We start from the raw sequence: 11389 nt of genomic DNA on the forward strand, positions 1-11389 counted from the left end.
CATTCAGGTTGGAAAAGACCTCTCAGATCACCCAGTCCAACCACATCCCACCCCACCATGCCCATTGACCACATCTCTCAGTTCCACATCCCCACGGTTCTGGAACACCTCCAGAAATGGTGCAGGTGCTTGCATCTGCATTTGCACAGTGCAGAACTTGTGCCAAGAATGTTGTCATTGCTGTGAGCAGGTACAGCCATTGAAACCAGGACACGAGGGAAACTGGCTCAGCCCCAAAGGGGAGGTGCATGCCACGGGCAGGGCTTCATGCGTAAGCATTTCTTTTTCTATTCTTGAGAGACAAGCAAGAGGAAGGTGAAAGCAAGGCTGCAAAATTCGATTTCTTGGTTGCTTGTGGATGACTTCATAGACAAGCCTTTGGTCACCTCTCTCCTGTCTGTACACACCTGGAGGTTGGAAATCTTTGCAGAGCACAGGTGAGAGAAGCTGCCCATAGCAGGAGGGACCATTTCCATCCACGGGTGCTCTCAGAGTGCAAACCTGAGCAGCCCATCGAGGCGTGCTCAGCTGTAACAACCATGGAAGCAAACACTTGGGGGTGGATCTGGGGCAGTGGGCTGGTGCTGCCTGCCCAAGGCAGGGGGAGATGCTCCTTGTGATAGACAGCCCTGCAAGGACAGATGGCATAGGCACCGCAGTTGAAACATCAGCCATGCCTCCTCTGATGTGTGTGGGTTGATGATTAACCCAAAACATCATAAAAACAAGTGCATGGAGTTTCTTCGATACCCAGAGCAACCTCTGGACAAGTGAATCGATCAGTGGCGCAGCTGTGTTCAGGTGTGTGCAGGACACCTGGGGTTGTGCTGGGCACGAGGGTGTGACACCAGTGGCAAAGGCTGCATGATTCATACTTATCTCTTTTTTTTCTCCCCCAGGTGGCTCTGGAAGCACAGAGCTGGTTGTAACAGCACATCCTGGTGGAAGAAAGACTATGGAGGGGTCCCATGGAAATGCAAATCCTGATGGTGAGTGCATATCCCTGTTCCCAAACCTTCTGCTTTCACTTCCTTGCAGGTTGCTACAGGGAAAGCTCTCCTTTAGATAGGTGGCAGGAGTGAGAAGCCACAGCTTCTGTTTAATCTGCATTTCCTGGCAGAGGAATTGGCCTTCCAGAGCCTCTCCATTTCATGCAGGGACAAAGGGGAGGTTCAGGTTGGATATGAGGAAACATTTCTTCTCCAAAAGAGCAGTGATGCAATGGCACAGCTGCCCAGGGAGGTGGTGGGGTCACCACCTCTGTAGGTATTCAAAGAACGTGGAGATGTGGCACTGAGGGACGGGACGTGGCCAGTGGGTATGGTGGGGTGGGCTGGGGCTGGATTTGGGGATTTTGGAGGTCTTTTCCAACCTGAATTATTCTGTGATTCTATCAGCACAGAGGAGTAGGGAAAGGCTCTGCCCAAGATTTGTGTGTGCCTTCACCCAAACAAACACTCTAGCTTTGTGGCACTCAGGTTTCTTGCAAAACCTGAAACTGTTTACACCAGGAAAAGAAAGGTAGAAAATGGAAAGGAGAGCCAGCGAAAACAATGCCCACGTTGATGAGTCACCTGGTAGCAGGTAGGAGGTGAAGATATGTCCTTGAGACTCCTGACACCATTTCTGCAGAAATATTGCAAATAGTTTTCACCCCCCTCTTGATTTCTACCTGTTTAGGGCCAGTTTTGTAGCTTTTCTTTGCAGTGTGAAGTGTGAAGCCATCTACCTGCCTGCCATAGCTATCCAAGTGAGGCTCCCACTGTGGGCAACCAATGCATGGGAAGACAGCTGCATTACAAGTGGTGGAGACAGGAGAAGCTGTGGGTACTGGAAGCACAGTTTCACATCTCTGTCCTTTCAGCTCCCTTCAGTGCAGATGGGGACAGTGCAGCTGTGATTCCTCGGAAGCAACCACGCTTGCAGCTGTCTTTCCAGCAGGATGAACTGAAGACTCTCAGGAACTGTGAGTGCATGGAGCCGTGTGCATGGCACCAGGGCTGGCCCAAGATTCAGAGAGGGGCTACAGCCCTGTTCCTACACACTGGAATGACCACATAACCACCTCTCCCTTCCAGATGAGAACATTGAGAGCAAGGCCAGAAAAATTCTGAGCACGTCCTGCCAGAAGATGACACATCTCTTTCTGCTGAAGGACATGCCTGGGCACCTGGCCTATCTCCGGTGAGTCTGTGGCCAAAGAGGCTCCTCCAAACTTGCTTTACTTTGGCGATGCTCTGGGCCCGGCTGCAGGCTCAGCTCTGTTCTGAGGCTTTGACAGACACCAGTTACTAGGGAGAAAATTGAAAGTGGGAATCAATGCTGGGATCGCTCTGGAAGGTGCACTCCCAAAGGCAAAGCATGTTGTGCCCTGGTGGCTTTGTGCCATGGGGAGGTTAAAGGGTCCTTGCTGGCATCCCCTGGAGGTGTCAGGGAGGGATCGCCGGAGCCCCTGGAGCTGCTCTCATTTTGGCATGGGGTCTCCAGGGTTTGGGGCAGGGAAATGAAGGAAGTTGGAGAGCATGGATTGTGCCTTAGTAATAAGTCCTTTTGTTGGGGATATCGCATCTTGCAAGGAGAAAACTCCCGTGGTATTTGCATGTGCTGCAGTGGTCAGAATTTCTTGTGCACCCCTTCCCCCAGGGACCGCTTCACCACTCTCGACTCCAGGCCTACCTTGGAACCCCTCTACATTGGGCTCTTTGGGAGCAGTGGTGCAGGGAAGAGCACTCTGCTCAACACCATCCTAGGCAAACGCTTCTTCCTCCCGGTGTCAGGGACCCGCACATGTACGTCCTGCCAGGTCCATGTCAGCGTCTGCAGGAGCAAGCATTATGAAGCCAAGATTTTTCTCCTCTCGGATGAGGTAAGAGTGTATTCTGGGCCCTGCCATGGAAGGGTGCCCAGCCCCATTGGGGAGGATGTGCGCCAGCGCTCCAAAATCTGCCCAGCACTGCAGTGCTGCTGATGGGGCTCCAGACTGTGTCCAGTGCCCCTGGGCTCCCTGGGCACTGCAGAGCAGAGCCCATCTCCATTCCCTTGCATCTCCTATGGAGATTTCTGGCCATGAGTCTCTGGCCATGCTTGCAGACAAGAGGGAGCCTTGCAGCCCCTGCACTGCTGCTCCCTGTTGTTCCCCACAACTGAAGCCGCTCCTGCCCCAACAAACTGGAACCGTGCTGCTGCATAACGTGCTCCTCACTGCAGGAGTGGAAGGAGGAGGTGAAGAACCTGGTCACGCTCCTGGAGAACAGACATGAGAACAGTGAGATTGATAGCGATCTGGAGCATGCCATCAAAGTGCTGAAGGCTATCTACGGGGAAGGAGCAGATGAAAAATCTTATGAAGACCTGATGAGAACCAAGCCTGTGATCACTATTCCTCCGTCAAGAGTTATCACTCTGAGAAAGACAGAGGTGAGCACAGCACACAGCAATTCCCATATCTTTGTTTCCCTTGTCACGCTGTTTTAGTGGTTAGCTCTTTGCAGGCTGCTTGGAAGGTTTATCTCTATAAAGAATCTGTGAATCATTAGGTTGGAAGAGTGCTTTAAGTTCACCAAGTCCAACCATCACCCCGACAACCACCAAACCATGTCCCTTAGTGCCACATCCACACATCTCTTAGGTACCTCCAAGGATGGGGACCCCAGCACTGCTCTGGGCAGCCCCTTCCAGTGTCTCACCACCACCTCCATGAAGAAATTCTCTATAAGATCCAACCTAAACCTCCCCTGGCACAACTTGAGACCATTAATGGGGCGCAAACATTGAATTGCTCATGGTATCCCAGGCAGAAGACCTCGCCAATGAGCTGGATCCATACATCCGTAACCAGGATGGCCTTGAGGGGGTCGAGTTGGTGGGCAACCCCCAGTGCAGCGAGCAGATGCGGCTCTGGCCCCTCATCAAGCAGGTGCAAGTGACTCTCCCCCCATCTGACCTGGTGCCTGAAGGTGTCATCTTTGTGGACATCCCGGGGACAGGTGATGCCAACAAGAAGAGGGATGAGATGTGGAAAGAGGTGAGTGGCACTGGGGGCAATGCAGTGAGGTGGGGAGCACTGGGGTTCTAACGTAAGGGAGGTGCCCTCAGTGCTCATGCATCCTGCCTGATTCTTCTCCCCTTGTTCCCCCAAGAGCATCCTGCAGTGCACATCCATCTGGATCGTCGCTGATGTTGAACGCGTTTTTGGGGCTAAAGCACATGAAATTATGGTGCAAGAGGCAATTAAAGCTTGCCAGGCCGGCAAGTGCAGCGATATCACCTTTGTGATCACCAAGATGGATAAGATTACTGTGGATGAGTACTTGAGGTAGGGAATGGCTTGTTCTGGGTTGCAGAAGGACAGGCTGCCTCATCCCCACTGTGTGCTGCCCGTCCAGCTGCATTCCCTACCAGTAGGTCTCATTTTGTAACCATCACACATTCAAAAGCCCTGGCACCCAGATCTGTGCCTGGGGTTTACAGCAGGGCCCCATCACTATACATCCTTTGTGCTTTTATTGTGGTCTTTCTGACCACCCTCCTCCTTTGGCATGGTGGTAGTGCTGTGGGCTGGGTTCAACTTCACCGTATCTGCTAAAAGCCCTTTTTTTTTCTTCTTTTCATTTCCTAGGAGCCACCCAGAGGCTTCAGTGAGTATCTGCTGGCTGCTTTCAGAGGTGGAAACCCACACCCCTTTTCTAACTGAGTATTTCCATAGAGCAAAAGTGCATAGACTCTCTTTGGAGGATGGCTGCTGTCTCCCATGGATGTAATGGGGGGAGCACTGGTCCCTTGCTGGGGGGCTCTGCACTTGGACTGCACCAGGCTTGCTTGCAGCTTTGCCTTGGCGCAGGGGGGATGTTCTCCTTGTAACACTTACTACCATTTGCTATCTAGAGGGATGTAAGCAAGCGTGATGCCATTTTGGGGACAAAACAAGACCTGAAAGCAAGAAAGACCAGGACACTGAGGGAGAAGATGAAGGTAGAGTCGTTCTATAGAGTTTGCTGGCTGTGAAGTATCATTTGGTCTTTATTTTGGTAACGAAAGTGTCAGTTACATTGCTGATGTTTATGCATGTGTCTTTTCCCAGTAAATACATTAGCCCCCTTACAAAGATGTTTGCCTGGGACAGGATTGGGTTAGCCCTAAGTAAGTTTGCAGATGACACCAAAATGGGAAGAAGTGTCAATCTGCCTGAGAGTGGGAAGGCCCCACAGAGTGACATGGACAGGCTGGGTCAATGGGCTGAGGCCAATGGGATGAAGTTCAACAAGACCAAGTGTTGGGTCCTGCACTTTGGTCACAGCAATCCCAGGCAGTGCTACTCATAAAGAGCAGTGATGCAGTGGCACAGCTTCCCAGGGAGGTGGTGGGGTCAACATCACTGAAGGTGTTTGAGAACCATGGGGATGTGGCACTGAGGGACGTGGGCAGTGGTCCTGGTGGGGGTGGGTTAAGATTGGAGAGGTCTTTTCCAACCTGAATGATTCTATGATTTATGTTGCACACTGTTGTTGCATACTTGCACGTTTCAGAGGAGTCTACCCAGTGATGCGGAGGTCCTGCAAAAGCAGGAGCTGGTTTTCCCCGTCAGTGCCCAGGAGTATTGGAACCCCACAGTCCTCAGGAGGGAGGATACAGGTATTGGGTGGGCTGGGGGTCTGCTGCAATCCTGCTGCCTATGTACTGATATCTGATAGCAATGGGATATAAACTGCAATTCTATTATCTTTCAGAAATCGTCAGGCTGAGAGCCCATATCAGGAAGCTCTACCTGGACACAAAACGAAGTCAGTTACAAGATTACATGAAAGAAATCCTTGTTATCTTCTCTCTGGTGGATGTTTATCATTCCACACACCTCAGCCAGGTATGTCTGGTTGCAGCTGGAGGCAGCAGCACTAGTGTTGGCAAACAAATGTAGAACTACTCCTGCTGCCCTAAGTAGAGGTTTGCTGCATGCATGCGTAAATTCAGCAGTGCCAGGAGATGAGGAGCATCCCTCAAACATAGAAAGCCTTTTGCCTGGTACACCCAGCTGTGAGGATGCACCTGCCTGCAAAGCCATTTTCTGGTTAGCCACTTTACTCCTTTTGGAGAGGGTGAAAAAGCAAGAAAGTTATAGAGATTGAGAGAGCTTTGCCAGCCCTGCAGCCCCATTGGCTGCTGTCCCTCTCATCTTTCTCCTCTTCTCAACCCTCTCACATGGGACCAATAAGAGGACAGGTTCTAGCTTCCCCTCTTTTCTCATAGTTGACATTCAAGCTACCCAGGAGTTGCCAGGGTATGTTTATGTCACCTTGCTCTTGCAGAATCCATCTGTGAATAAGGATGAGCTCGACGTGTTCATGTCAGAGAAGATCCAGACTCTGAAGAAGTCGGTTGAGGTCACTTTTGGGCACATGGATGCGCCTCTCATCAATGGGGTGAGGTCTGCCCGAACAAAGTATAAGAAAAACATCGAGAAGGTCTTCATGGTGAGTGGCATAGGTTTCTCTGAGGCTGAATAGGATCATTACATTTTCTGTGCTGCAACTGCCATCACATCCAGTGTCAGGTTGCCCAGAGGAAGTGCTGATGCTCCATCCCTGGAGGTGTTCAAAGGCAGATTGGATGGAGCTTTGGGCACCCTGATCTGGTGGGAGTTGTACCTGCCCGTGGCAGGGGTTGGAACTGAATGGTCTTTAATGTGCCTTCCTATTCAAGCCGCTCTATGATTATTTGGTTCTATGATTCTTCGGTTCTATGATTCTTCGGTTCTGTGGTTGAGGACAAGGGGAAATGGTTTTAAGTTGAAGGAGGGAAGATTTAGGTTGGATGTCACCATACTATGAGAGTGGTGAGGTGCTGGAACAGCTGTCCAGAGAGGCTGTGGATGCCCCGTCCATCCCTGGAGGTGTTCAAGGCCAGGTTGATGGGGCCCTGGGCAGCCTGGGCTGGTATTAAACGTGGAGGCTGGTGGCCCTGCATGTGGCAGGGGGTTGGAGATTCATGATCCTTGAGGTCACTTCCAGCCTGGGCCATTCTCTGTGTGTGATTCTGTGTGTGTGGTTCTTCAGTTCTATTGTTCTGTGGTTCTGTAGTTCTATGATTCAGGGACTCTGTCATCAGCTGAGTTTCTCTTGCTCACTGATCACTGGCAAATGTTTTGAAGTCTGTGTGTTAAGAGATGAGCTATGTTCTTACTGCTATTCAATGTCACTTCAGCTTAGCAATGAGAGTTTGAGTCCAGGAAAAGAAACATGGACAAATTAAAGAAATGCCATGCCTAAAGACAATAGCCAGTTGCCTGCCTAAGTTGCTCCATGGCTACATGCCAACAGGACTGGCCAGGTCTTGGACGTGCACTGGATGGGGATGGTGTGGAGCCCAGGAATGGCTGGGATGGCTTGGCTGGGACAAGAGAGGCATGGGAGGCCCACCATCTGAGCGTGAGTTTCTCCTCCAGCTAGTGAAGGAAGAAGTAGCTTCAGGAGGTAGTAGTGGCCTTATTTGTTTTAGTTTAGGAATCTCTGCAGTTGCACAAGAAGTGCTTGGCCATGGGGGCAGTACTGCTGCTGGGGGTTCTATTCATGCCAGCCGTTTTTCTCCCTCTGCAGCAAGGCAAAACATCCTCTGGCTTCCACAGGACCCTGAAAGCTGTGTGTGTGAGGAAGGGAGTGTATGTGTCCCGTGTCTTCAATCGCATAGACATCAACAACTGCCTGGCTGAGCCCATCTATGCAGAAATTGGGGCGATGTTTGCAAACATATTCAGGTGAGAATGGTGGGTGAGCAGAGAGTAATCTTGGAAACTCAAAGAAAAGAGTTTTCCTGGAAAGCCATCTGCAGACAACCTGGTCTGGGAAGCACAAGGGTCTATATTTCTTCCTCCCCAAGAAACCCAAGATAGCATTATGTTATCTAGTCACTGGACAAACTAAAGATGCCCCACCGTAATTCACCTACTTACACAAAATATTTGATGGACTTCCCATGGAATCATTACAGTTGGGAAAGACCTCTACAATCATCAAGTTCAACCGCCAACCCAATCTCACCATGCCCACTAACCGTGTCCAGAAATAAAATCATAGAACCATTCAGGTTGGAGAAGACCTCCAAGATCACCATCACCAACCCATTCCCACCATGCCCACTGACCATGTCAGTGCCACAGCAACTTGCTCCTCTCTCCTCCTCTCTCCCCTTGCCACGGGACTCCCCAGCAGCCCTGTTCCATGAATCCTCCTGTGCCTGGCCATGCAGGGCCCAGAAGGGACAGCAAGGTGGGGAAAACTTGCTGGGATCTAACAATCATTGTGGTCTTACCCACACAGAAAACAGGCACTCACAAGGAACAGCCTGCAGACCTCAATCAATGAGTTCAGCAAGGAGGTAAAAGACAAATTTATGGACTTCGGGAAGGTTACAAACATGAACAGGTCCAAGCTCAACTTTCTCGAGCAAGAGGTGAGTTTAAAATGGGGGAAGTTTAATGCCAGCTTGTGTAGCTGGTACAGACCTCAGAGTGGGCAGCAGCCCCTTGGCAGGGATTCAGGGGATGCAAAATAGGGCAAAATCAGAGCTGCAGTGTGTAAGCAGCTTTGGATGGAGGTCTGGAGCACCCTCTAACAACCAGCTTCAGGGGTAGCAGAATTGTTTTCCATGCTGATCCAGTGAGTTTCATTCTCAGAATAACCCATTATGGTTTGGCAGATGCCTCGCCTAGAGGTAGTGGAAAGTAAATGGGAACCCCAGGCAAGCAGATCAGGATGGATCTGATGCCAAGCTGCAGAACTGATAACATAGCCCCATGCTGCAGGGTGCTCCTGGGGGGAGAATCCATCTTGGGGTCAAATTTGGGGTGTGATGCATGCCTTGGAGGCCATGCTATTGAATGAACAGCCTGGAGTAAGGCTCACTGTTTGCTCCTGCTGTTGCCCACTGAGGGTTTGGAGATGCTGTAAATGCTCTGCATTAATTCCTGCAGACCGACATCATAATGAGAGCGATAGATAGAGAAATTCTTTTGAAAAAGAAGGCTATCTATGAATCTCTTGAGTTGACCATCCAAACCATCCTGTCGCCGTGTTATGAAGGTAGGACTGGTTCTCCATCTAGCTAACTCTGTGTCTGAGGCTGTGAGTTCACTGTACAGCCACATTTTCCCAGCTCGGATGAGACTTCTCAGTACAGAACCTGAATTCAATGAAGGAGGATGTGTAAATCTGTGCCAACGTGTGATGCACTCAGCAGGTCACAATTATCCTAGTAGGGAAGAAAGCATTTGAGTGCCAAACTCTATTGCAGCAATTTCTTGTATTTTTGGTATCTTTGTTCCATCCCACAAAGCCCCTGAAGGGCTTTGGAAGGAGGTTTTGCTGTTGAGTATGGGAATATTTTAGGATAGCACATGTAGCTCTGGGAAGAGGGAGATCAACAGGTAGAAATCTACCAACAGAGGGTTCATGGGCTTTAACACATGCTTTACATCTGAATACCACTCCAGCTTCTCTTTAAAGGCCTTCTATGTATTAGGAGAAAGTTCTTCTCCAAAAGAGCAGTGATGCAGTGGCACAGCTGCCCAGAGAGGTGGTGGGGTCACCAAACCTGGAGGTGTTCCAGAACTGTGGGGATGTGGCACTGAGGGATGTGGGCAGTGGGCAGTGGTGGGGTGGGGTGGGGTGGAGTTGGACTTGGAGATCTGAGAGATCTTTTCCAACCTGAATGATTTGATGATTCCATGATTTTGATGTTTTTTGATATTTCCCACCATTGCATAACAGAGGCTGCTAATATACGTGGGAAGGATACCTGTGCACGAATCAAAGCCACGCTGGTGCAGAACATTGAGCTGGAGGTGCGGAAGGCAATGTTTGAAAAAGCAAAGGAGAAGATGATGAGTCAGTTCCAGGATCTGACGGTGAGTCATGCTGCAAAAATTGCTGTTGGAAGTCCAGGCTGTGCGAGCAGAAATTGGGATGGACGAGCAATGGTATAAGGGACGTGGTGGTGATGGGTTGAATGTTGGACTTGGTCATTGTTGGAGATCTTCTCCAACCTCAATGATGCTACGACTTGATCCCCTCGTTTCCTGTGAGTTCTTACTTTGTTCCATTTGTTTCCTGATTTCTGTCTCTGCTTCTCTTACCATGCAAGCGTCTTGGCCATAGAAATGCCATCACTCTCATTCCCTTGTTGGCCATCCCAGCACAATGACACTCTCATGCTCTCTGGTTGCAGGAGCAGATCACCACCAAGCTCAGCAAGGACTTCCTCAGCATGCTGGGCGTCGCGTTCTGCCAGAACGACCAGCTGATGGGTGCACTGCCGGGTATGGGCCGGGCTCTGATTGGGCCACAAGTGCTGTGATGGATGGGGGGAGTGCACATCTCTGGGGCCTTGCATCTCTCCATTCATCCGTACTTCACGTGTTAGCATTCCATTGAGAAAAACATCTATATCGACATTTTTCCTTTCAGATTTTCTGGGAGAATGCCAAGAAATCCAGAATTTGCTGAGAACACTGAGACAACTGGAATGACCAGAAAGGTCCTGCAAGAAGAAGCTCTCTTTCCAAATTTTTTTTTAGCTTTTTATTATTATTATTATTATTATTATTATGTTTATTGCTTTTTAATCTGTTCATTGCTTCCCTATGGTGGCCAGCTTGCAAGGGGGGATTTAAAAGCAGTTAGGGGTTCAATGGAGCAGGCTCTGAAGGATGCAGGAAGGTGTAGCTCTCCTTTGGGTCCATGGCAAATCCCAGCCCTCCTTGGGCTTTCCCCCTCGCTGGCCTTGGTGCTTGCTGGAGGTGCCACCACATGGTGGTGTGACCAATGGACACGTGTCAGGGAATAGGGAATTACGTGTATGTGATTGATTGCATTTGTATTGAAACATTCATTGTCGGGTTTTTTTTGTACTTATTTTTTTACAAAGGCGAATGCCTTTTCCCAGTGCCTTTCAGTTCTCAGGTAGAAGCCAGCAAAGACAGACTGATGTCTATCTGAAGCAACGCTGCAGTCGTGCACAGGGAAACGGGCTGCGTGGTGCACGAAGACACCCACAAAAGGGCAAATCTGCTGGAAGTTCTTTGCCTGAGATCTAATAAAACGTATAACACAATAAAAGATACGGCTTGGTGCCAGAGTGCGCGTGGTGCCATAGCACGGTGTGCAGCGGTGCCGTAGCACACAGCGGTGCCATAGCACACAGCGATGCCTTACAGCGGTGCCCCCGCCCCATGGCCTCTCCCTCTTGTTGCCCCCCTCCCCTCCGCTGCCCGCCCCGGGGCGGGGACGGCTCCGACCCGGCTTCCCCCCCCCCTTCTCCCTCACGCCCCTATCCTACAAAACACGCCCGGTCCGGCCCGGCTCAGCTTAGCACTCGCTTCGCTCCGCCGCAGTCGCTGCCG

At 50.4% G+C, this 11389-nt stretch overlaps 1 protein-coding gene across 1 annotated transcript; it reads left to right on the forward strand.

The window, feature by feature from the left end:
- Positions 1 to 73: 73 nt before the first annotated feature.
- LOC116235662 (nuclear GTPase SLIP-GC-like) lies at positions 74 to 10537 on the forward strand. Its single transcript, XM_031603939.2, has 19 exons — positions 74 to 437; positions 900 to 989; positions 1865 to 1966; positions 2079 to 2184; positions 2644 to 2866; positions 3208 to 3417; positions 3794 to 4024; positions 4140 to 4315; positions 4619 to 4637; positions 4885 to 4971; positions 5526 to 5631; positions 5727 to 5860; positions 6303 to 6467; positions 7590 to 7747; positions 8310 to 8442; positions 8963 to 9071; positions 9759 to 9895; positions 10216 to 10306; positions 10455 to 10537. The coding sequence occupies exons 2-19, from the start codon at positions 956 to 958 to the stop codon at positions 10514 to 10516; spliced, it is 2283 nt and encodes a 760-aa protein (XP_031459799.2). The 5' UTR covers positions 74 to 437; positions 900 to 955; the 3' UTR covers positions 10517 to 10537.
- The last annotated feature ends 852 nt before the right edge of the window (positions 10538 to 11389 follow it).

The sequence above is a fragment of the Phasianus colchicus genome, chromosome 2 (assembly GCF_987193195.1).
Source record: "Phasianus colchicus chromosome 2, bPhaCol1.hap1.1, whole genome shotgun sequence".
Taxonomy (NCBI): Eukaryota; Metazoa; Chordata; class Aves; order Galliformes; family Phasianidae; genus Phasianus; species Phasianus colchicus.

What these genes read in the sequence shown, in the direction of transcription:
- LOC116235662 (XM_031603939.2), top strand. Translation starts at nt 956, where the DNA reads ATGGAGGGGTCCCATGGAAATGCAAATCCTGATG. An exon ending in TGGAAATGCAAATCCTGATG is followed by an intron (nt 990 to 1,864) that starts GTGAGTGCATAT and finishes CTGTCCTTTCAG; the next exon opens with CTCCCTTCAGTGCAGATGGG. An exon ending in TCAACTTTCTCGAGCAAGAG is followed by an intron (nt 8,443 to 8,962) that starts GTGAGTTTAAAA and finishes TAATTCCTGCAG; the next exon opens with ACCGACATCATAATGAGAGC.